General features: G+C 43.2%; 1 protein-coding gene across 3 annotated transcripts in view; it reads left to right on the forward strand.

The window, feature by feature from the left end:
* LOC116036256 (metabotropic glutamate receptor 8-like) overlaps positions 1–21,439 on the forward strand; it is a 162,970-nt gene that overhangs the window by 134,580 nt on the left and 6,951 nt on the right. For 2 of the 3 annotated variants that reach the window (XM_031279730.2, XM_031279731.2), the window contains exons 8-9: positions 130–269; positions 1,516–2,451. In XM_031279730.2, the coding sequence (XP_031135590.1) occupies positions 130–269; positions 1,516–2,451 (1,076 nt within the window). Of the gene's footprint in view, positions 1–129; positions 270–1,515; positions 2,452–10,687; positions 10,971–21,439 lie in introns of those variants that run through there. The other variant, XM_031279733.2, reaches the window with a different exon arrangement.

Below are 21,439 nucleotides of genomic sequence, written 5' to 3' on the forward strand. Positions count from 1 at the left end.
TGCTGCTCACAAGCTTAATCATATGATTATAACAAAATGATGGAAAGTTTCTGTCCCAGCTAATAGAGACACCTAAATAAATCTTTGGCAACAACGTCTGAGTCTGTTGTTTTCTTTGTGTTTCTGCAGGAAGTGCAGGGACTCCGGTCACCTTCAACGAGAACGGCGATGCTCCCGGACGCTACGACATCTTCCAGTATCAGATCAACAACGTGTCAACGGCAGAGTATAAGGTCATCGGACACTGGACCAATCAGCTGCATCTAAACGTAAGTGCCAATAATTTCAATTTTTTATTTTGTCAGCATCTGTCAAACAGTGAAGTTGACCAGAGTGTACCAAGTCATCATTGAAGTGATTATGATTTTAACATGTATAAAGCCTAATAATGGAGTTGGTACTAAAGATAATTCTGTGGGAGATGGAATTGGGGCCAACATGGTTATAAATAGCTCAAATCATGTCACTGACGTTAACACTTAACGTTACTTACCTTCTCTTTTCCATCCCCTATGGGATAGAAGGTTGCAAATAGATCTCTCCATCGCAATTAATCCTTGGCAACATGCTACGCATCTCCCCATGACAGGTGCATATTGACCAGCAGCTCCTCCAACACCAGCTAGCAGGGCAGTTTCTAGCTTTTTGGAGGCCCTGTGGAAAACTTGTTTTGCTTTTGCATAGGGCCCTCAAAAGGACCAACTTCTTCTTAAGAAAGATCAGTCCTGTTGTTACCAACTCGCCCAAAAGGTTGATGATTATTCATCTAATCATTTTTATGATGTTTTATTTATGTTAAAGGTCACTTTGAATTATTCTAACTAATGATAATGTAGAAAAACAAGGATTTTAATTTTGGGAAGGTCCGCATTTATTTCAGGACGGCTTAGATTGTATTTCAGGACGGTTTAGTGAGGATGGTGCCTGGGAGTACATTCTGTCCACTGACCAATGAACAAAAATTGTCTGTGTAAATTCCCCTCTATGCTTTAGAGTGTGTTTGTAGTCGTGGTTCGGTTAGCTTTAACAGTCAGTTAACAGAGCCTGTCATCATTACTATTTCTATTGTTACCCACAGTTGGATGTACTGTACTTTGAACTTGTATTTACAGCGCTGGTTAACCCTCTGAGCTCACTGACGTCGTCGATGTTCTTGTTTTATGTCATACTTAATATCTCCAGATCAATACAGTGTAGATACTTTTTTGTTTGTTTAGAAGCAGAGAAGTGCGCTGTTTCAACTATCCTGTCCTCCATGCTATTGTCCTGATTGCCAAGACTTGGGAGAACAATTTCCAAAAGCCAAAAGTCTTTGTCATTATTGTGATTTCAATACAATTCTGTAGGATTCAATTTCCGTTTAGTTTTTTTCTTTTGTTTTTAAAGTCATTTAACAATTTATACGCTTATGTGACATCCCTGCAACATACATATCCTGATAGCCCAGGTTAAATGAGCTGTTCAGCTTCTCGACGAATGTTGACCACCCTGGTTCCTCCTCCTCCCTCCCCTCAGATGGAGGCCCTGCAGTGGACCACCGGCGACTCCTCCCTGCCGGCCTCAGTGTGCAGCCTGCCCTGCCGGACAGGCGAGAGGAAGAAGGTGGTGAAAGGCGTCCCGTGCTGCTGGCACTGTGAGCGCTGCGAGGGATACCACTTCCAGGCCAGCGAGTTCACCTGCGAGCTCTGCCCATACGAGAAGAGGCCCGACCAGAACCACACAGGCTGCCAGCCCATCCCCATCATCAAGCTGGAGTGGCACTCGCCCTGGGCGCTGTTGCCCGTCTTCATCTCCATCCTGGGCATCATCGCCACCATCTTTGTCATCGTCACCTTCGTCCGCTACAACGACACCCCCATTGTTCGCGCCTCAGGCCGGGAGATGAGCTACGTGCTGCTGACGGGCATCTTTCTGTGTTACATCATCACCTTCCCCATGATTGCTGCTCCCGATGTGGTCGTCTGCTCCTTCCGCCGCATCTTCCTGGGCCTCGGCATGTGCTTCAGCAACGCTGCGCTGCTCACCAAGACCAATCGCATCCACCGCATCTTCGAGCAGGGCAAGAAGGCGGTGACGGCACCACGCTTCATCTCACCAGCGTCCCAGCTGGCCATCACCTTCTCGCTCATCTCAGTTCAGCTGCTGGGTGTCCTCGTGTGGTTCGCCGCCGACCCGCCGCACACCTTTGTGGACTACGGTGAGCAGCGCACGCAGGATCCCGGGAATGCTCGTGGCGTCCTCAAGTGTGACATCTCCGACCTGTCGCTCATCTGCTCGCTGGGATACAGCATCCTCTTGATGGTCACATGCACTGTGTACGCCATAAAGACGCGTGGCGTGCCAGAGACCTTCAATGAGGCCAAACCCATTGGATTTACTATGTACACAACATGCATCATCTGGCTCGCCTTCATCCCCATCTTCTTTGGCACAGCACAATCGGCAGAGCGGGTGAGTGTGCTTCTCTGATAAATAATGTATTGTCATGTTTTATGTAATGTTCAGCCCTCCAGCAGAGTTTATAAATGGAAACACACACTGTCAGCAGCATCTACATGTACTCACACACATACTGTATGTTTTTGTGTTACACTGACTACGTTTACATGCCCTTAATATTCCAGTTTTTGCCCTTATTCCAAAAAAGGACAATATTCCGACTAAGCTGTTAACATGGCTAATGAAAGCCACTAATATTCCCGTTTACATGCAGTTGTGCTAAACAGGATTTTCCACCGGTGGCGTCCTTGTTGGACTGTGCGAACACAGCCTCCCTTTTTCATTCCTTCAACAATGTTCTTGAAAAGGTCGGTGTTGCGATGTTTGAGCATGAGCATATCCAAAAACCTGTTGATACCCAAGTCTTTCATAATGTTTAAAAGTAGCTGTGTTTCTCCTTCTTTTCTTTTGGACATGCATCTCTACCGCAGCCCTGCAAACTGTTGTCTGCTTGGTTTGTGTCCAACAACCATAGCAACAGAGCTGACCATAAACAGGCAAAAAGCCGTAAACTGTCACAAACTGCGGTAAAAACCCCAATTGAGACGCATATTCATTATGCACTGTATACATGTCCAAAGAATGCTTCTAAAACCAGAATAATACCGTTATCTAGAAAAAATTTACAGTGATGCCATTCAGTTCTAGTTAGAAATTCAAAAGAAAAAAAAAGACAACAAAACACTTAACACTTAACCATCTGAATCGAATAATGCTAAATTCGGAAAAGGCCTTAAATTATGTATCCAAACAGAATATGCTGTTTACATGACATTACATTTGGAATATTGCCAAATTGTCTGTCTGTTTGCGTCCAGATTTTTAAAAAAATGGGTATGATCCGAGCAAGAGTGCTGTAAGTTTCCTGATATGCAGAAATAACAAATAAGGTTGAGGCTTTACAGTTACTAATCCCAGTAAGCCTCCATTACTCTTAGATTTTGTGAGATGGACATGCTTGCTGTCTTATTTCAGATAGTAGTTGACGAAAGCAGCATCAAATTTTCATTTGATCTGGGGACTGCTAACCGTTAAAGTGTTTCTGTCAGATTTAATCAGCTCTAGCTAGCTAGATGTTAACATTAGTCTTGTGATGTGTGACTAACATTATGTTATCTCTGGTAACGTTTGCTGAGGTTGCTGAAATGTAAACTTCCCCAAATCCAATAAGGAGCTTGCCGCTAGCATTAGCTTAAACTCAATACTATCCTCCTTCGACTTCTGGAGAGCTGCAATAAGTCACAGGGCTAACCGCTAGCTGCTCTTCAGTAATTGCGTCCAAACTGCTTGTGCATTCTTAAAACTACAATGTCTTGTAATCTGCCTTATACACATGTAACAAGTATTTTTATTTTCAGGAGACAGGACTGTCTCAAACCATCTTACTGAAATTGATTAGTTTCTGATCAGCACAGGCACAGCGCAGCCTGCTCTGCAGCCTCTCGACACAAAACTAATTAGAGCAGAATTAAATTTAGCACATTCAGACACACAAACAGTTTTTGGGTTGAGTTTGCTGTAGCGAGCTGCCAGATGGAGGATTTCGCTCATTATCGTGTCTGTGGGGAGAACTTGGGGACAGGTGGAGCGATTCACTGTCACTGTCTTTTTTTTCTGCTGCTACTGTTCAGATTCGTTGTGTTCTTCTGTGTTTCAGATTTAAACCAGGGGCACACTGCACGAATGATGACAATCCTAATTTGGACATGACATCTGATTTTTTAAATTGTGTGAGGAAAAGCTGTAAAAGTGACACAGTGGTTTGAATCTCAGACTGAAACTGACCTGAAGAGTTCTAGACAGGTCAGGCATCAAATTATTATAGATGTCTGAAGTTAGAAAGCTTTTTCCTAGGAGCGATTTAACCTGTAACCATTCTGTGACTTGAACCATTCTGTGAAAGAATCTTGTGAGGCTTAAATAAGAGAATCTTTCTTTCTTTCTTTTCTTTCTTTCTTTATTTGTATAGGGACAAGTATGTAGCATAGACCTATTCCACACACCAAAGCATTTATAGCCTAAGCTAGATGGCAATGCACATCCCTAAATAGGGTTGGGTACCGAAACCCGGTTCCACTATGGGACGCAAATTTCGGTTCCTCATTTTGGTTCCGACTGAAATATTTTCCCTCTGTCGCTCCAGACAGCGGCAGACTCTTTTTTCTTTCTCCCTTTTCCGTCGAGTGGCGCATGTGCCCGCTCGCAGTGTGAAGCGCGTGTCCGCGCTATTCTCGGACATGCACTCTACAATCACTGCTGATAGACGGCTTTTTGTACACGCTCCGAAACAGACGTAAAAATATCACACTTCCTCTGTAGTCTACCGTTAGCTAGCTATCGTAAATGTAGGCTACTTTTAAAATGCCATATTTTCCCTCTGGGCTCACCAAAACAGACGTAAAAGCATATTAACCATTCACTGCACGTGATCACTAGTAAACATATTACACTTGCTCTGCTAGTCTATCGTTCAGGACAAGACCCTGTAGCCTGGTGGTGGGGGAGGCGGGACAGCCTCCCCAAATTGTCTGACCTTTCAAACTCATACCTGTGTGCATGGGCGTAAATCTGAACTAACAGTAGGGGGGGACAATAAACATAAAATTTCTGAAGAGCAATTTTTGAAGGGGACACAAATAATACAGCCACAATTATACTCTTAGAGGACATGTGTACACAAGCCACAAAAATACCTTAAAACATAATGACTTATTTTGAAAAAGTGTCCCCATATAAAAGAAATACAATACTTTTGTACACTTGTTAAATTAGCTGATCATAATGTAAATTAGTGAGCCACTGGTAAAGCTCATCAAATATGAGTTAGTTTCATAGGTTCACCACACGGTCATATTGTAATTATAAAATGATCTTGCGTCCTCCGCATAAATATTAGGTTTCGTCTGGGACAGAGGATATATATTTAACTGCAGCAAACCCACTGATCAGCCACTTCAAACACAACTGTAGATCTTCAATATTAACCCTAATATCAGTTCACACACATAACGTTAGCCTTATCGCCGTGGTAACGTTAGTGGGTGCATTTCTATCCAACAAGCTATTAAACAAGCTAGCTAACGTTACATTATATTACACTAACATAGCGAACCTTTTTGTCATGACTAATTCATTAATTACTCAGCATCATTTCTATTTGAGAAAAGAACAACTTCATCCGATGTTTAATGTGAATAAAAGAGCCTTGAACCGCCTACTTACTACGTTCCTGCCACTACCGATGTGATTGTGAGTCGAGCAGATTAGGGCTGAAGATCTTTGCCCGAACCCGACGGGACCCGACGGGTTCGGTCTTCATTTCTATCATGTTACACGGGCTCGGGCCGGGCTCGGGCTTGCGCTCCTGGTTGCACAGTAAACGAGCGGTCAGGTGATGCGTTTCGATTAGCGTGTAAATGGATGCTGAGGAGGTGAAACGGAGGCTGGCTTCTGGAGGACTTATTTTATTTCTTTGTTCCAACTTCCAACTGGCCGATAGCCTCCGTTAGTCATGAATAAATTATGTTAAAAAATGTATAAATTACTCATTCTTGACGGAAAACAGCTGTGTGCGTGCGGCGCAGTCTCTTTTTTCTTTCTCTCCCTTTTCCGCCGAGTGGTGCGTGTGCCCGCTCGCGGTGTGAAGAGCTATTTTCCGACATGCACTCTAATCACAGCTGATAGACGGCCTTTTGTACAGTCGGGCTGTGAACGGGTTCGGGCTTTTAAAAATCTGTCAATCAAAATGTACTGGTCGGGCTCGGGCCTTGTCGGGCCGAACTTTTAAGGCCCGATTACAGCTCTAGAGCAGATCCGATTCCTAACATACAGCATGTGGACCAAACCACTGTGAGGCAAAGGAGGGGGGACTCAAAATGTTTCTAAACTTAAAAAGCATTTTTGGGGTTCGTATTGTTTTACTACTTACACAGATATTTTAAGTATACATGATTATGTTATTTACAATGCACAGCATTGTTTTAATGATATTTCTAGGGGGGGACAACCCTTAGAAAGGGGGGGTCCTGACCCCCCCAACCCCCCTGGGATTTACGCCCTTGCCTGTGTGTACAGGCCTCTTGGACACCATCTGGAGTTTTCTCCTGTGCAGGACATGCCATACGTCAGGAGAGGTGTCTTATCTTGCCAGAGAAGGCAAATATGGTAATTTTTCTGCAAAAGAACTGCTAAAGTTTGAAGCTGGTTGGCATACCAACTCATCAACATTTATTTTGTTGTTACTTGTTAATAGTGTAACTGTTATTTGTTAAATTATTGTAGTTATGTGTTAGGTGACTTAGGTTTACTTATTATATATTTAAGTACTTTAAAACGTTAATATATTGTTAAATTTAAATAATTTTCAATTTAAAAAAAACTCAATAAAAGAGCCTTTCTTTGATGTCATTTTTCAGTTTTTCAAGAATCAGTTTAGGAATCGGAATCGTTTTAAAAGTACCGGTTTGGCATCGGAATCGTAAAAATCCAAATGGTACCCAACCCTATGCCTAAATGGACCTTTTTCTTTCTTCTAATACAATAAACTCGACACAAACAGAAAAGACAGTAGAGAACACAAACTCATCAATAGATATACTTTAAAATGCAAAACTCACAGTACAAACAATACAGTACTTAATACTTAAAACTATAGTGTGAAGTTTCTGTCTCCCCCATGAGGAATTCTAAGTAATGACAACAATTCTGTCGGCACGTCCACATGATGATGGACGCTTCAGAGTTTCTGCGCGCGATTCTGCGCGCGAAAGTCAAATATATATATATAAAATACAGAGAGAGTTGTGTGGAGCTGATTGTCTTAATTAGCTTTGTAGCAACTCATTTGGCAATGGCTTGAATGTAACGGATGTTCATTATTATAAAAAAGTTTCAGACATTCAATCAGCCGGTCAGTCGGTCCACCTTTGGTCCCAACTGAAATATCTCAACAAATATTTGATAGATTGCCATTAAAATTTGTGCAGACATTCATGGAGCCTAATGGATACATTTTACTAACTTTGGTAATCCCCTGATTTTCCTATACAGCTTCAAGATTGACATTTTTATTGTTTAGGGAAATAGCTCAACAACTATTTGATGGACTGGCCATGAAGTTTTAGAGCAGTTTGGAATTTGCTCAGTTGACATCTTCGAACTTTCCATGATTCTGAGCACCTGTAGAACTTGTTTATTTTGATTTAAAAGTTTGACAGTTTATTCCTGACCTTGGAAACAGACAAAATAATCTCAATTCATTTACTTTGAGTCCACAAGGATGTGATGCAGTCTGAAGGTGTGTTCAGACAGAAAGCAAAGCAAACTTTTGAGTTGTGTCATTTGAGTGGATTCGAACGCCGGACTCCAAACATCCAATGTAACTACTGTAAGTTTTCTGTAAGCTCGCTAGCGTACATGGGGCGTACGCTCTACCAGGTGAGCTATCCAGGCGCCCCGCGGCTTCAGGTTTTACCTCGGGTTATTTTTGCACGGAGAAATGACTGACGAAGCAGATTCAGACTGAGCCTTCAGACACGCTCAGATGAAGATTACATCACCATCCCCGAACAGACTGAGGTGTGACATCAAGCAGCCGGCGGCTTCCACCCCCTCGAGGCTTCAGAGTACAGAAGTCTGCAGACAGAAGACACTTTTTCCTGCATCAAATCTCAGGGTTTTTTCCCAAAAAACTGCAGCCAAAAGGAAGGGAATACAATGTACTAAGAAGAACATTTTATTGTACAGAGAAAAGAGACATCTATTTTGTATTTTTCTGTAATCTCAATGCAGACAGACTGTTTGTTTAAAAAGCCTTGGAGCGTCCACATTGTTAATTTTTGAGAGAAACACAACAAGCACCTCGGGCGTTCTTATAAATTATTCAGTGAACACTGTTGTGGCTGCTGTTCGACTCTTTATTAATCTGCTGCTGCAGCTCAAACTGACCCGTCCCGCCTGCAGTAAACAGGAAAACAATGTGACGGGTTTCATTAAAATTAGACCTGGTAAATTGATAAAAACCTGTATGTCAACAAAGCATTTACAGGTCTGGTTCCGTTCACGTCTAAGTTGATTTATTCTATGAAATCATTCGACCAGAAGCTATTCTTTCACCAGACACTGGATGATTTAAATACGTCTTTGTTTGGCAGTGTAAGCTGAAGATAAAGGTATTAGAAAACAATTTTCACTGAAGTTGAAGTTCTGGAAAGGTTTAATGGACAGTTGAAACAGAACTGAACTTAACCGAAGTATGTCGGTTGAAGTGTTGAATGAAGTGTAAGCACTGATGGATCCGTAGTTCTGAAAACGATAAGTGCACATTATTTACTTTAGTAACTTTGGTTAAAGATTCTAAAAGAAAGTTTTGTCTCAAGTTCAAGCACTGAAAGAAGTGAAAGAAGCTGAAGTGGCAGTTAAAATGGTGGTCAAGTGCTGTTTGGAGTTTCAATTTAGGGTGTAACCACCAAGAAGATGAAGTGAGAATAATCTCTAGTCAAGTTGAAGTGTCAGTTTTAAGTGTAAAGGCTGATTTATAGTTGTACGTAGGCCGCAGCCTAGGTAAGTGGCCTACGCTGTTGAGAGGATTTGAACTTGTGCGCTGGTGTGTCCGCCTCGTTGTAGCATATCTTTTTAAGAGTAAAGCAAAGCCGGTATGTGTGAGTGTGTGGGGAGTGTGTGGTAGAGCGAGTGAGAGCGTGAATGGGATTAGCTCCGGAGAAAGTTTCGACTCCATCGGCGGAGACGGAGAAACAAAGTGTCTCCCCCGTGCTTTCTGACCACGGTCGGAAAGCTGTAGCAGGAAAAGTTAACCCTCTCCTTGATTTTAATGGAGAAGGAGAACCCGGAAAGGAGGAGAGGGAAATGTAGTCTTGCATTGCCAGATCTTCCTCCACAGCACTGCGGAGGAGGGTCTGGCTAGTCCACACAGCATTCTGGGATGGGAGAAAACGTGCTCTGGTTTATTGGCATTTCTTTAAACCAATCACAATCATCTTGGGCACACTATGCGCTGGACGGAGCAACGGTGCCTTTGCAAGATAGCCACAGGAAGGAACTTGTTTTGGGGGAACGTGTACGTTCAAAGGTTGTTTTAGTCGTGCAAAAGAAAACTCAGATTGGACAGATATTCTAGCTAGCTGTCTGGATTTACCCTGCAGAGATCTAAGGAGCAGTTAACCATAGTCCTCAGAAATCCACCAGAGTTTAGAACAGCAACACAAAGAACGCAGAAGGTGACGGACATCGGCAGAAGTTCCGCCGGCACCTGCACAACCCCGGAAATGAAACGTCGTTGATATAGACTAAGGGAAATGTGACGCTACCAAGCCACGGCCAAGCGGACCAATCACAGTTATTGCATTCTGCGTCGCCACGACGTGTAGTTACATTTCTGGGGAGGTGCACGTAAGGCCACGGCGTAGGTTCCGTACCGTAGATTCAACGCAGAACCATAAATCGGACTTAATCATTGAGTGAAGTTGAAGTAAATGTGCTGCAAGGACTGAAGATTCAGACAAAATAAGTGAAAACTAAAAGCTGTTGAACCGCAAGTCATGAAAAGAAGCTGAAGTGGCGGTCAAAATGTTGATAAAGTGCTGAGAGGAGATTTAGTTTAGATGAAGTCTTGCTCACTGGATGATCTGTTGTGTAGGACTAGATGTTGATATCCCTCAATGAATACGTACTTGAGGTACCGATGAGACTCCGTGGGATGAAAAGAGTTGAAGTCATGTTGGAGTTGTTCTCAAAGTTAAATGTCAACAGTCAGGAAATAGACTGCATTCAGGGCTGTAAATACACAGGAGGTCAGAGGTCATTCTGTTCATTTAGTGAGGGATCAGTGTCGGTCGGCAGTAAGTTTGGCCTTTTTCAACATCTGCAGCTGCTGCCCTCAAACGAGAGTGGAGAGAAAAAGATCCAGACAAAACAACGCAGGCAGTCATTGTTTTGTAGATCAAGATGATGTTAACTCCAGATGAATTTGGACTCTTAGTCCATCCTCTTGTAATGGCATTCTGCAAATACTTCACTATAACGTGTCTTGGAAAAAAAACGTGTGCAAACTTTTTAAGACTCTGTTGATTTATTAATAAACATTTTTACTTTCCTCTCAGCATCCAGAACTCTTCGTCTCTCTGCCACACTCCAGATTTATTTGACTTTTTTTTCTTCCATCCATCAACAGAAAAAGTTGAACTCCATAATGCTATACATCCACGTTGGGGAAAAGTAATTGCCTGGAGTTTCATCATCATCACCATCATCGTTTCTCTGACATATTGGGCCTGAGGATGCAGGTTACTGCTCGCTCTGCCAAGCTGTTCTGGCTTTCTGCATCACTCTAAAAAGAAGAGGACATTTTTACAGACAGATGTCAAATTTGAGACTTAACTATAAAGAAAGAAAGAGTCAGCGTTTAGGAGGGTAATGGATGGAATTTGGCGGGTCGAATACTTCCCTTGGATTACATTAAGCACGAAGAAAACCCCAGATTGAATGATTTCAGGCCTAAGAACACCCAGGCAGGAGATCTCCCTCATATCTTATTCTCACCCGTTCGCTGATTGAGATTTTTATTGTAATTAAAGAGGTTATTGCTTGCTACGGATGCAATCATTTACCTTTTCCCTGTTTACTACACTAACTGCTCAATGGATCAGCCAGTGATGGAAAGTAACTAAGTACATCTACTCGAGTACTGGATCTAAGTAAAACAACTGAGGCACTTGTACGCTACATTTCAGAGGGAAATACTGTACTTTTTATGACATTTATCTGGAGTTTCTGCTTAATAAATTTGCAGATAGAGATTTGTCAAATTGCATGATGAGTTATCCGAATATGATGAAGTATATAAAGTAGTTAAAATTAGCTCCTCCCACAGCAGTGCCGCTCACATGTTAATGCATCAAACAATGATCCAATAACATGATAATATAGAACCAAAATTGGCCATTCTGCGTAATGAAAACTACATTTTCCTGACGATACTTCTGTACTTCTAAGCAAAAATACAGAACATACTCCCGGAAATACATACTCCTTTAAAACCGCCATCAGAAGCAGGTAGAGGTATAAAGCAGGATTTATGGTCCTGCGGAGGCTCCACACAGAGCTTTCGCCGTAGCCTACATACAGTAAGTGGCCTGAAGTTTATACTTGTGCGTTGATGTGTGCGTCGATGTCTTTAAGAGAATAGCAGGGCCGGCATGTGTGTGTGTGTGTGCGTGGGGAGTGTGTGGTAGAGCGAGTGAGAGAGTGATAGGGGATTAGCTCCGGAGCGAGTAGCAACTCTAGAGGCATAGTAAGAGAAACAAAGTGTCTCCCCTGTCCTGTCCGGTCGGAAATCTGTAGCAGGAAAAGTTAACCCTCTCCTTGATTTCATGTTGTTTATGGAGGAGAACCCGGTCATGAGTAGAGGAAAATTTGACGCTACCAAGCCACGGCAAAGCGGGCCAATCACAGTTGTTGTGGTCTCTGTTGCCGATTATCGGGCTGTTTGCAGTTTGCAGATTATGTGTATCTGCGTTTTATTTACCTGATAACTGATAAATCGCGAAAACACGAAAGGTAGAGCAGTATACAGTGTATCCTATATGTCCCTTACCTGCTATTATATAACGTATTTCAAGATGGCGCATGAATATGGAGCGTCTACCCCAGTTCATGCAAATGTAAAATGTCAAGCCAATAGGAATACTTGGATTTGATGGTGGTGGTAAATATTCATTAAAAAGGACAAGTTTGTGAACGGGCAACACAGATTTTGATAATGAACAACTAAACACGTTACACACTGGGACTTTAACGCAGAAGCATATATTGGCCTTACTAAGTACCACATGTTCCTGCTGATTGCTTAGTTGCATAAACTGGTTACAAGATTGAACATCAGCACAAATGCATACACACAGTCTCGACGCAAGCACCTTGGTCTTTAGGGCATCACTGTCGTGCCAATCATGACGTTAAAGCACACCCTCCCATGTAAAATGGCCTAATTATCTATGAGGACGCTCACTCGCTGACATTTACAGTAGCAGCAGTCGGCTGAGTGCCGGCCACAGCTGAGGCCAACACAGAGGTAAGCCAGAGAATCACTAATAAGCACATCAGAGGGGCTAGGTTCCTGAATGCAGCCCCAGCTGCCCGGGGAGGCGTTCACTAAACAGGCAGGGCTGCTGGGAGAGAGCCACGCAGGCTTTGATATTCAGCCGGAGGATCCCAGAGAAGATTAGCATGCAGCTTCCACCCACAGCAGCTCCTCTCGGGAATCCAGCTCCTCTGACCTCAACTGATGAGCTACTTTATGATATTGTTATGCTTACGGTGCTATTATTACTGTTATTATCAGCGTCTACAAACACTTCACACTGCCAGGATTTACAGTATGAGACAAAGAATCACACAACAATACGCTTTACTCCTCTCTGATATGTAGGGTTATATCTCCTTACTTTACAAACCACACAAGATGACATGTAAAGACCACATATTTGTTTCTCTTTTGATGGAGCTGGGCTAAACAAGTTCTGGACCTATCCAAATGACCTATGATATATGTCTGGAACAACAAGTCCTCCAAACCACATGACGCTCAGCGTAAATTCTTTCAGGATGAATCTATGCTTCACATTTCTCTCTCTCTCTCTCCCAACAGTCATCAGCTGAATGTGGGCGTTTACTCTTTCAGTTAAACCAACCAGACTTGACTCATCATTCCCATCACCCAGGGTTCCTCCATCCCAAGCTTCACATCACATCCATCCAGATCTTCCTATATATCCACGGCCTCTATACCCCTTATAAATTAACATTGTGATGGAGTCTAATCGTACTTATTATGAGACTCTAAACATATCAACCCATTATGCACCATGTTCATTAAACTTATTTCACTCTTAAATGAAGTGAATGTCCAATGGGAGCGTTTTCATAAATTAGCGCCTCTGGTGTTGACAGAAAATATGAGCCACAGTGTTTTCCGTCCTCATATCTAAACCACAGAATGTACAACACAGTCTCACGGCAGTTCGTGTAAATGTCACGTTATTCTTAATCTATTGATACGTGTTCACGGAGACGTTTTTATAGATTTTTACGTGTAAATGTCACGTTATTTTCTCGGGGAAAGGACGCCGGGAGGCGGCCGAAAAGGACGCTCCATAAGCCGCGAGGCAGCCCGCGAGGCAGCCCGCTGGGGACGCGCCAGACGAGGCGGACGAAAAGGACGTTCCATAAGCCGGGAGGCGCCCGTGAGGCGGCCTGCTGGGGACAAGGCGGCCGGTGGCGGACGAAAAGGACGCTCCATAAGCCGCGAAGCTCACGCGAGGCGGCCCGCAGGGGACGCGCCACAATAACGGGATGGCGGAGGTTGGGTTTAGGAAAAACCTTATGGAGAAAGGGCGCCTTACACGCCGGGAGACGGCTGCGGGGGACGGTGGACGCGCCACAATAACGGGATGGCGGAGGTTGGGTTTAGGAAAAACCTTACGGGGAAAGGGCGCCTTACACGCCAGGGACGGCATCCCTGGGAAACAAAGCGTCACACGCGGGACACGATCCCCGCTCGCCTGGCTTCCCATTGAAATACATTACTTCACATTTTCGTGCTGTCCACCACGTAAAAACCGACAAAAACGTCTCCGTGAACACGTATCAATAGATTAAAATAACGTCACATTTACACAAACTGCCATGAGACCGGGCTGGAATGTAAGCTCGTGGTAAAAAAGTCGCAGTTTGGTTATGTTTAGGCACCAAAACTATTGGTTGGGTTTAGAAAAAGGTTGTGGTTTGGGTTGAAATCATGGATCGTAATGTTACTTCACTTCCAGTTATACACGTTCCGTTTGTTCTGTAAAATAAGAAATTAAAAAACTTGCTGTTTACTTTTGTTTTCAAATGGGACTCAAACCCCGGTCTCCTGGGTTTGTTGGTTTGATCCATTCCGCAGAATTTGGTGCTCTTAAACTTCTTTGCTCTAGTTCCTGTGTTGCTCCCGTCATAGCCCGCTGTTTTTTTCTTCTTCAGTATTTCGAGTACAGTACCTTTTTAAACAGTTTTTAAGAACTGAATGAGTTTCTTTGAGTCTCTGAAATGTCAACTAACACCCCACCCCAAGTAACAAAATCTGGACGATTGTTTGCCCAAGGCCCGTATATCTTCACAGGTCCCAACCCTAAACAAGTCGATCCTGACACGGAGTCACAAGGCTCACTGAGATGTTTGTTATTTTTTGTTTGCGAACAATATAAAAACCTGCTGTTGATGCCTCAACAATTAATTCTGCTTCTCCTTAAAAAAAAAAAACTGTCTGTGAGAGCAGGGATTAGCTTTGCTCCACTGCTTATCCTCCTCATGAGCCTCAGACTTGTGGAGAGAAAGTCAATACCAGCCGCAGAGTTATTGCCTGGTATCCATAGCTGTCATTTAGGTGCTGTTGTTTTAATTTTGTGTGAGGGGAAAGGTCGCCCTGGCCAAATGAAGAGAACATATTACCAGTTTACAGCAGAGAGAGAGGGATGGGAATACTAATGTCTCCTAAAACTGAAACCAATGAACGGGCCAGCTACGTTGCACGCGTAACGTATGCGGAGCAGATGTTTCAAACACAGTAAAATTAATGGACAAAGCGACACCGTAGACTTCCACGGGAGAGCAGTGAAGTCTATTACAAGCACTTTTGCGGTGATGGCTGAGCGTTACTGCGCAGCCTCCAACTGAGAGAGACGACGTAGATGTGACGTGAGCAACCTGTCTGAAAGTTGTAAATCTTCTGGTAGCTGTGCCAAGAGAAATCTCAATCATTCCCAATCTTACAGAGACGGAGAGCGTAGGTATATGTAAGGAGATAACATAGGCACAGGCTAATTATTGATCACTAAAATGATAGTTAACATTAGTAATTAAACTTAAACAGCTAATGTAAGTCGAAACTGGCTGCGAGCTTCTCCTGACTATACAGTAATTTCTCTAGTTTGCGACAGAAAGTCGCGTGGCAATGACGTTATAACGTGAGGTACAAGGTAATGGAGCCTTTTATACATTGTCGTGTTTCTTTAGAAATAATCAATGGACAAATAAAGTCTTTAAACGCTTCAGATGTAAAGTTATTCGCTGTCAAAGTGACGCCAAAATGAATGGCAGTCAATGGAATGCTAATAGCAGGTGATGACTTGTTAGCATCAAAAAGTCTCCATAGGAGGTATGCTTTGTGGATGTTCGCTTACCTCCTTGGTTTAAAATTACGTTTCCACTGTAACCAATGAAACTGGCTACACCGGAAATGAGAGCAGCGCATAAGTGGTGGTGCGTCTGCTCTACAAGCGTAAAACTAGGACAGTCTTTTATTTGTGTGGCCCTTTTACACAGAAATTGCCTTGAATAAACTACCGATATACAGGAAACGACTTAATGACTGTCAATGAAAGGGCTGGGTAGAGAATTCCAAACTTTTAAGCACCGACCGAATTCCCTCCAAAGTTTCGCGTGTCGAAAAATGCCTCGTCATTCAATACCCAATTTCAATACAGTGAGCCAATCAGCATGCAGCATGCTTCTACCAATATCTAAAATTGTTTGTGATTCTCTGTCTAACGTTACACGTCGCAGAGACACGCAGGGAACATTCTATGTTACACAGAGACAGAGCTCACGTAGTAGGAGCTGAAAAATAAATAAAAAGATTAGTGCCATAATGTGAAATGTTGTACATTTCTTTTGTTTAATAAAATTGGTATCGGAAAAAGTATCGTTCAGGAACCGGTATCGAAGTCAAGGTATCGGTATGGGTATCGAATATTTTTGAACAATACCCATCCCTAGTCAATGAGCGTATTGGCAGTTTCGCTTTGAGACTTTCTGTTTTTACTTCTTGTTTCCTGTCACCTGCGTCCTCTGATAACAGCTGACAGTAGATTTTCACAGCGCTGTGCCGGTTCCGACAAACAGAAGAAACAACATCAATCCAAGAGGGAAAGCTCACTGTGTCTCCTGTGACTCACACAATCCTACGCTATGTGTGTGCAGTAGGTGTAGCCAGTTAAAAGATACATTCCGCGTAGTTTGCCGAGCACATCTGCTCGGCAAACGGTCCGCATACTTTCCACGTTCAATGTAGCCAAAGGGTAACACAACTGACCGTGTTTGAGCGGGAAGCCGGTGAGAATCTTGTCAAAAAAATCAATTTGCACTGAGGGATTTCTCTAAATATCCCTGACAAACATTTGCTTAGAGAGATTTACGATTACTGCAGTGCTTTGTTTTTTCTATAAATGTAATTTCTTTGAACTTGATGAAAGTCTGTTTTTTTTTCCCAGTTTAGGGCACTTGAGCTTCAGTCCAACAAATACCAGACGAGTGACATTAAAAGCAGGAACATCCAGATTCTTTGCCGTTGTACAGTATAATCTGCCTGAGTTGGAGGTTTCACTGAAGTACAGCACGTTCTGTGACTTAGATTTCACCGATGCCAACACAGAATGTAAAAAATGATCTCTATTTCCGCTTGAGGTACAGTCTGTACTTTGAGAGAAAGGGCAGAATTTAAGAATGTAAATATAGGACAGGGGACATGGCAGAGAGTCTGTGCTGAGTCATGATGTTGAATCATGAAACTTGATCAGCTGCAAATGGGTTCAGTAGACGCTGAACCTGGGCTGCAGGTATGAGTTCATTGATGTCTTCCAAACTGGTAGAAAACGAGGTCATTAAATTGAATAGTCTTGTGTTTTATAATCCTAATCTTTCTGTCCTGCTGCTGACGTTCAGTTTAAAGATCTGCTGCTCCAGTTTCTCTCAGGCCTCAGCTGCTCTCAGATCAGACTCCCACAGTCCTGAGCATTAAACCGTTTCTGCTTTGATCGGGCAGGAAGGTGGCGTCCGGGCCACACAGAAAGGAGAGCTGTCAGCCCTCCATTAACCTCCCGAAACCTTCATTTCCACCTTAAACTTTTAAAGTTTGATTGATTCTAAAAGACGTTTCCTTATATGAACTCTGAAGAATCAGGTACAGACATTATCCGGAGTTTCCCTTTCACACATGTAGCACACAACCATAGATTGTCCGTCTCAGATGAGTTCTTACCTACTGGAAATACTCTCTGGACATGATGCAGATTACACCGCGGCCACGTAGTCAGTTCGTAATTTGCTCATAAACAACCGAGTCTCTTGCTGTTCCTTGAATTTGTCTGACGATGTAGGCGTCGGCCCTTACCGACAGAAGTTCCTGAATCTCGTTCAGTTAGACATTTCCGTTGGCATCTTCGTGTAAATTGCTCTTCTTCTTCGCCTTTGGATGTTGGTTTTTCTTCCGGTTTCGCGCCAGCCGCATGATAGAAACGCCATCAACACGCCCACTCAATCGCTGTGAATTCTCCGGACAATGAGCTGCTCTACTGAGTGGTTGTCCATGAGTCGGCCCTCCACCACTTCCTCGCTTTCCTCCCCTACTCTTCATCAGCCTCCTCTGTCCTTCAAACTTGGTTTCGTGATAACAGCTTGTGTCGGAGAGGCCACATAAATCACTTCAGAGCTTGTTTTTTCTCTCAGGCCCACAAATGACTTCATGCTTCGCTGTCTGTCATACATTTTCATAATGATTCTTTGATGCGTCGCCAGAATCACCGATGTTTTGGGTTCTTGGGGAGGGGAAACTCGCCATCTGTCACCATGTTTTCCTTCCTCTTCCTTCCTCTTTGTTCCTGGTGGCTGAGCGGCGCCCCGCTGAGGATTCCCCACTGTCCGTTTGACACTCACGGGGGACATTAACCTGGGCCTCGACTTTACGTGAGGTGGTTGCCATGGCAACACGGGTGGTCTCTCTGAGTGGTGGAAACGGTAGGCGTTGTGTGTTGGGAGCGTGTGCACAGGTGTGTTGTGACAGATGCTGGAAAGGCAGGGAGAGAAAACAGAGGTTTGTACCAGCTGATTGAGCTCTGCATGGCTGCGTGCGTGCGTGCGTTATCTCAGTGTTAGGAGTGAATGTTTCTTCCTGCCGCAGCCAAAACGAGTTTTATCTGCCTCAGCGGTGGCGAGGAGAGAGAACCCAAACAGCACTTGAATGCTTTCTGTCACAAGGGAAAACACACAGATGCTCTCCACCATTTACCCACAATGTCCATGTGGATGCAGCTGCGACTCATTTCGGCTACGTCACGACTTTGGATGTTTTTATTGATTATTGACATGAAATATTTGCTGCCACATCTTTGCATTATTAGTTAATGACATTTGTTTGTTTTTTTAAATACAAACATCAAACCTAATGTAAAATGAAATGTATTGTTGTGGATATTTATTTTGTAGATTGATTAATGAACAACATAAACGTATATATATATATATTCCATGTCATAAGCTGTTTTCACATATGAACTCTGGACACTGTCTGAAGAATCAGGTCCGCACATTATCTGAAGTTTCCCTTTCACACATGTGCAGGAGGCAGGACATGACACAGATCACACCGTCATAAACAACCGAGTCTCTTGCCGTTCCTTGAATTTGTCTGATGTTTTTCAGCACTGGCGCTTACCAACATCATTTCTTAAATCTGGTGGTCTCTCCAGTTACACATTTTTTTGTTGTCGTTTTCATGTAAATGACCCCTTCTTCTTCACCCTCGGATGTTTATTTTCTTCCTGTTTTCGTGCCAGCCACCTATTATCAACGCGCCCACTCGCTCGCTGTGGATTCTTCGGTCAATGAGCTGCTCTGTTCACACATGGGGTTATTCGGACATTACACAGACTTTGTGCCCGGGAACTGGCACGGTAAAGTCTGTTTATGGCCGGTTTAGTCTATATCAACGACGTTCCACTTTCGGGATTGCTCCATTGTCTCTGGAAATGTCCTTCATTCGACCAGATGTCCGTTACCTTCCACTTTCTTTGTGTTGTAATTTTAAACTCTGGTGGATTTGTGAGGACTATGGTTAACTGCTCCTCAGATCTCTGCAGGGTAAATCCAGACAGCTAGCTAGACCAATCTGAGTTTTTTTTTTCACGACTAAAACAACTTTTAAACATACACACGTTCCACCAAAACAAGTTCCTTCCCGAGGCTATTTTGCAGCGGCACCGTGGCTCCGCTCGGCACTTAGCACCGCCCAAGATGATTGTGATTGGTTTAAAGAAAGGCCAATAAACCAGAGCACGTTTTTCTCCCATCCCAGAATGCTGTGTGGACTAGCTAGACCCCCCTCCGCAGCGCTGTGGAGGAAGGTCTGGCAAAGCAAGACTATGTCCGGTTAAACTTATTCACGCATTTGCGTTCTCACACACAGCTCCTCTGGGTAACGTCTAGATAGGTTCAGAGCTGCAGTGCATGTGTGACAGGGGCTATACTCTGCAATATGCTGAAAACACTTGTTCCCCTCTAACTGAAACAGTTTTTAATCACTCCTTATTTCCAGTTGCTTCCATTTTTCCAATTTTGTGATCGTTTTGATCAGTGAAACTAATCCCTTACAGATCTTTAACATTTCATGTCTCAGTAGCTCCCCTTCCTGATTAAAAAACTTTTGATTAAAAGAAATTGATGTTTTTATTGATCGAAAAAACTGCAAAGTGAAAACTGCAGCCAAATATTCACCACTTTGACTTTCCCACCAGTCAGCTGGAGAGTAAAAACTCTAAACGACGCCTGGTTACGTGCCAAAGTATATCTGCCCAAGGAGACAAAACGATCAGCCAGAAACGCTAACCACTAGATTGATGCCAGTAAATGAGCCGAGCAATCGACCATCTGTTTGTTTTAATGAACACCTATGGAATTATTCCTGCTGAGTTCGGTCCTTCAGAACATCATCATCTTGTTCAGATCACCAGGTTTATCTGCAGGTAGGGGAGGGAAGAGCCAATAATTGAAGACTTTGTCCAGTGGTGTGAGGAGTCACACCTTCAATTGAACACATACAAAACTCCAAGATATGAGGCCATAACTATAAATGGTCAACTAGTGGATCAAGTAGAATCCTATAGATATCTAGGGACAATTATTGACTCTGAATTAAATTTCCAGGAGAATTGTGAAGCTGTCTGTAAAAAAGGACAACAGCGTCTATACTGCTTGTGAAAATGTTACCATTTTCATATACACAAGACCATGATGACATTATTTTATCAGGCCTTTATCGAATCCATCATATATTTCTCCTTAGAGTCATGGTTTGGGTGTGTTTTAGTTAAGCACAAGAATCGCCTAAAATCAAATTGTATAGATGGTCAAGTCAGCTGACTGGTGAGTCTCAGCTGCCCCCCCCCCCCACATCCCTGTACGCTAGAGCCCTGCAAGCCCGGCACGACAGGCTAAGCCCATTCGGGCCGGGCTTGGGCCGTTTTTTTTTTTTACAGATCGGGCTCGGGTCGGACTCTGGCTTATTTTAGCTTCTCTCCTCATTGTGCCCATAACATACGTGCCGCAGAGCACACGTCACAAAGTGTGTATGAAATATTGTTATATTGATTATATTATAAATATTATACATCGCCTAAGAAAGTAACACAAACGCAACACGCATACACAGCACTCGTGAATAAACTGAATGATGACCACTGTATGTAGCAGTCTACCCTACACACACAGTTCAACTGATTTTTATTTATTTTATTAATTTTATTTAACATTAGCCAGTTGGCGAAGAGTTATTTTTGGACATTGTTTTGAACATTGTTCTTCAGTTCAGTTACTGAAAAGCAAAGGTAGGCCGTTTATTTACTTATTTTTGCGGTTTGATCCCGTAGCACTATATTCTCCCTTCATGTTTATGCTTCTGTGTAATGGACAGTTTGTCCAATATTTTTGGGCATGATGTTTCAGGCCTATAATAAAAGTTTACCTCTTAGTAGCGTGTGACGTGTGTGTGTTTGCATGTGTAGCAGAGACAGCGCGCATCAGAGAGTGCGCGTCACAGAGAGAGAAGAGAGCGCAT

The sequence above is a fragment of the Sander lucioperca genome, chromosome 7 (assembly GCF_008315115.2).
Source record: "Sander lucioperca isolate FBNREF2018 chromosome 7, SLUC_FBN_1.2, whole genome shotgun sequence".
Lineage (NCBI taxonomy): Eukaryota > Metazoa > Chordata > Actinopteri > Perciformes > Percidae > Sander > Sander lucioperca.